The sequence below is a fragment of the Pieris brassicae genome, chromosome 1 (genome assembly GCF_905147105.1).
Source record: "Pieris brassicae chromosome 1, ilPieBrab1.1, whole genome shotgun sequence".
NCBI lineage: Eukaryota > Metazoa > Arthropoda > Insecta > Lepidoptera > Pieridae > Pieris > Pieris brassicae.
In genome coordinates, this window is record NC_059665.1 from 9,186,873 (window position 1) to 9,190,734 (window position 3,862).

At 37.1% G+C, this 3,862-nt stretch overlaps 1 protein-coding gene across 3 annotated transcripts; it reads left to right on the forward strand.

Annotated features, from left to right (window-relative positions):
• The first annotated feature begins 2,164 nt into the window (after positions 1 to 2,164).
• LOC123710710 lies at positions 2,165 to 3,862 on the forward strand. 3 transcript variants are annotated; one of them, XM_045662832.1, is made up of 4 exons: positions 2,165 to 2,316; positions 2,735 to 2,875; positions 3,034 to 3,243; positions 3,484 to 3,862. In XM_045662832.1, the coding sequence occupies exons 1-4, from the start codon at positions 2,230 to 2,232 to the stop codon at positions 3,769 to 3,771; spliced, it is 726 nt and encodes a 241-aa protein (XP_045518788.1). In that variant the 5' UTR covers positions 2,165 to 2,229; the 3' UTR covers positions 3,772 to 3,862. The 3 variants fall into 3 exon arrangements, with proteins under 3 accessions (XP_045518788.1, XP_045518797.1, XP_045518805.1); XM_045662841.1 differs by having other exon boundaries at positions 3,079 to 3,243; XM_045662849.1 differs by having other exon boundaries at positions 3,034 to 3,250; positions 3,484 to 3,622.

The following is a 3,862-nucleotide window of genomic DNA, read 5'->3' on the forward strand; positions in this document are numbered from 1 at the left end:
CATATATGTTTCCCATTGGAGAGACTCTTGGGCCGTGGGGTTCAACTGCACAAGCACTAATTTAAGATGTAAGTTGGCGCAACATATAAGTATCGTAAGGACCAACCACTTCGTTTTAATTTTCTTTTTATTAATTTTTATTTATTGTTATTATTACTATATACATATATAGGTTAGGAAATTGTAAATACTGTATATTTGATTATTATGATTCTCATAGATATGTGTGTTACATTAAATGACGTTGCATTGAGTTTGATTAGCTTTAGTTAAACTTAGCATGTTTGTGGACGTACGATAGAGTAATTGGCATTTTAATTTAAATATTATACTTAGGACTTTGTTAACTCTAATAGGTACATATTTAAGATGTATATCAGTTTTGCCTTATAATAGAATTTTCCCTCGCAAGGGCGTTAGCGTGTGAAAATGTGCAGTTTTTCGCGACTTAGAGGTCCCTTTTTTGCCGCGGGCTGAGTGGGGCCGTATTAAAACTTATATATCGGATTAGGCGAAATTACTAAGTGCTAGAGTTAAAGGGTGTTACAGTTTGCGTGTGTGAGTTTCCTTAATCCTAGTGAATTTAAAAACTTTAATTCGTGTACGATTTTTAAGCAAAAAGCTATGAAGTGTTTGGAAATAAATAGAATTGCAATTAAAGAAGTTCTAATAACGTTTTTAACAGATTTTCGCATAATAAAGCAATCGTAAACGTTTACCTATACTATTATACAAAATTACTTATTGACGATGGACATTTTTAGAATTGCTCTCATAATAACTATTAAACTTTTTTTTGAAAAATACTATAATTTAAATTTGTTTTACTTTTCTATTTATTATTATTACTATGTAGGTTAAGAAAATGTACACACATGTTAACGATCAACCACTGTAGAACCAATGACAGTGATGCAACTTATAAATAAATGTAACAAAAATAGAATTTCATACTCGATTCTAAATGCCCCGAACCGGTAAATGCAAACCAGAAGATGAGATGTCAAAACCTTACTCCATTATCGCTATTTGAGTGCTATCCTAAAGCCGTTATCATAGCTGAGTTTTCGCTCGTAATAATTGATGAGTGCATTAGACACACGCTGGCATGTTTTATTCAAGAGCGCAAGATGGCGCGATCTCCGAGTGGTAAGTATCATCGTAATGGCGGAGTTTACGCGAGAACTGTTTAATAATGCACAGATCACGTGTTTGCGGAGCTAAACCGGTCTACAGTAGATTTTATGTGGACTTTTTTTATATTTGTCTTACGTCATCGTTGGTTGATACATTTAGCATACAAGTTCTATGTTCAGTTTTCGGCGTAACGATAAAAGTAGCTTGGTAAAAGTAGCTGATGAAAATGACCATTAGAAAACTTGAACACGTCGTGTGTGTAGACGAAAGCGTAATCAGTATCCCTGATCAAACACATACAAATTAAATACAATATATGTATTATATCTCATAGGTGTGCAGCTCATTCATGGGGTCGTATGTACGACCAGCTGTGCACCAATGTACTTTCTGTCTGTTTCTGTGTCTTTAGCAATCGCTAGTTTTGCAAGGAGAGGCTCCGGAATGATGCCGGCTGGCCTGTATCGGCTCCTTTCCTTGCCCTTCTTGCCAGGGCGAACCTGGATTAACCAAAGATCTACAGAACTCCAACATCACCGATGGTCGCGAAACGCGGACTGCAGCAATTAACTCGCAAATGTCAAAGCGAGTTCAAAGCCTCAACTGAACAATCAGGGCCAGGGGTTCTTGTCCTAGGCTCGACGACAGTTCCTTGTGCAAAGGAGTGCAGAGGAAACAGTCATCCACGTAGTCCTGCAATGCGTGGCTATGGCTAACCAACTCACAGAAATCCTCGGAGCAGTGATATCGGTCCGTGAAGCCTCCGAAGTGCCCAGGAGACATCTATCTATCATCTAGTTAAACATGGTGAGGAAACCGGCATGCCATTGATCCAAAAACCTGACGTATTAGGCAGTTTGATCACCTACTTGCCTGATAGAAATGATCACGAAACAGATACAGGCTTATCTAAAAAAATATAGCGTATTTTGATATATTACATATATGTAAAATAAATTCAAGATGAAACTTCTTGTATATAATAGAGGTGAAATATATTTTTTATCCGTTATGAATGTCACTGTCAATGAAAAAAAATGGGAAAATGATTGTATTTACCTTCAAGCAATATATCCGCAATGTTTAAACATAATGAACGAAACGATTATTGCTGCGGGGCTGGCGGTGACTATCATAGCACTGCTTATGCTTTTTCGATGGAGATGGAGGACCCCTAAGGTAAACTTATAGATAACCTCTGACAACAACTGAAAAAGTTTAAAGTCAGTAGTCATCGCCTACATAGAGGAGGATAAAATAACTACGCCTATGATATCTTTATCATAGGCGTATCATATATTAGAGAAGACTCTAATACGGAATTAGAGAAGATATCATAGATGCCTTGGACTGTAATTTATTTTCTCATTTCGCTATAAACGCAACCTCCACAATACGGTACAATATCAAGGTGACCTAAAAAGTATAATGTAGTAATAGAAATATATAATAAATCCCAAAAAAAAGATTTGCTCAATTTTCACCAAAACCAGAAAAATCTGCTGATCTTAAAATTACAACGATTTATATGGAAGTTGTTGATTTCCGTACCATAATATTTGAACAAATGCCAATATACCTGTTTGTAAATCTTTAGGTGGAGGCTCCTTCCTACACTCCAGTGCAACTGGTGCACCGGCTTTGTCCCCATAACAACGTAGTGCAAGGAATTGAAGTGGAACAAAAGGACAGCCTTGACGAACACCTTGATGTACTCACTCGAAAATTAGCTGATAAGGTATCTATACTTTACAATTTTACTGCATTTATATAAGAAACTTTAAGTAAATACAAAACCTACAGCGAGGCTTATATTGTGAACTAGAAATACCCAAATATGTACTCAATTATTCGTAAATAACTTGGCTAAGAAATTTGAGCACACATAATGTTTAGGAAGGTCGTCTTCGCCTTTCTAAGTACAAAATCCGTGAAACCCAGAACGAGATCGAGAACCTCCACGCGCTGGACAACGACGTGAAGGTAAAATATCGGGAGATCATGAATATGCTGAAGCAAGATCTTCACAGCAACGAAAAGGAGTGCAAGAAAATCCAGGAGCAGATTGAATGGGTCTCGCGTCGACGTGCTGAACTTAACAGCGAGGTAATTTGTAAGTAGTAGATAATTTAGTTTAAGATAATGTTGAACAACAGCAATCTTTATTGTTGATAATTTTGATCTATGTTCTAAATCCTTATCGCTTATAGATAACCACAAAATTAAAAATTTTAAGAATATGTAGCAGTTTTAGGCAAATCTATTCCTTCAACACGTATCAACCCAGGATCGAGGTAATTTGCATGTCAATTTTTTTATCAGGCATATGGATGATTTTTTGCATAGGTTCAGCGCGGGCAGATACTATATGGCGAAGCTGCGCTGGAACTGGCAAGCAATCTAGCAGAGCTTCAGAAGGGCCGCGGCGTCGATCATAAGATAGAACACAGAATGATGGACCAGAGACTGCCGGAGCACCGTGTAACGAACAAGCCCCAGAGACAAGGCTCCCTGACGTCACTCCGGCTTAGGAAGGAACCCCAGCTCCCAAGAGCAACACCAATCAGCTCCATAGTCATCAAGTCTCCCCCTTTGTCAAATGATTCCTTGAGACAGGCAGTACATCGACAATAGTTTTCATTTTTTTATAATTATTTATCTTTTAATCCCTTACTATATTTTTTTATTTTTTATTTAATTTAATATAACATTAATGAGCATTTTG

Excerpts from the sequence above, each read along its gene's own strand:
- LOC123710710 (XM_045662832.1), top strand. The coding sequence starts at position 2,230 with ATGAACGAAACGATTATTGCTGCGGGGCTGGCGGTGACTATCATAGCA. Across the intron at positions 2,317-2,734 it reads GGAGATGGAGGACCCCTAAG|GTGGAGGCTCCTTCCTACAC; the intron begins GTAAACTTATAG and ends GTAAATCTTTAG. Across the intron at positions 3,244-3,483 it reads GTGCTGAACTTAACAGCGAG|GTTCAGCGCGGGCAGATACT; the intron begins GTAATTTGTAAG and ends TTTTTTGCATAG.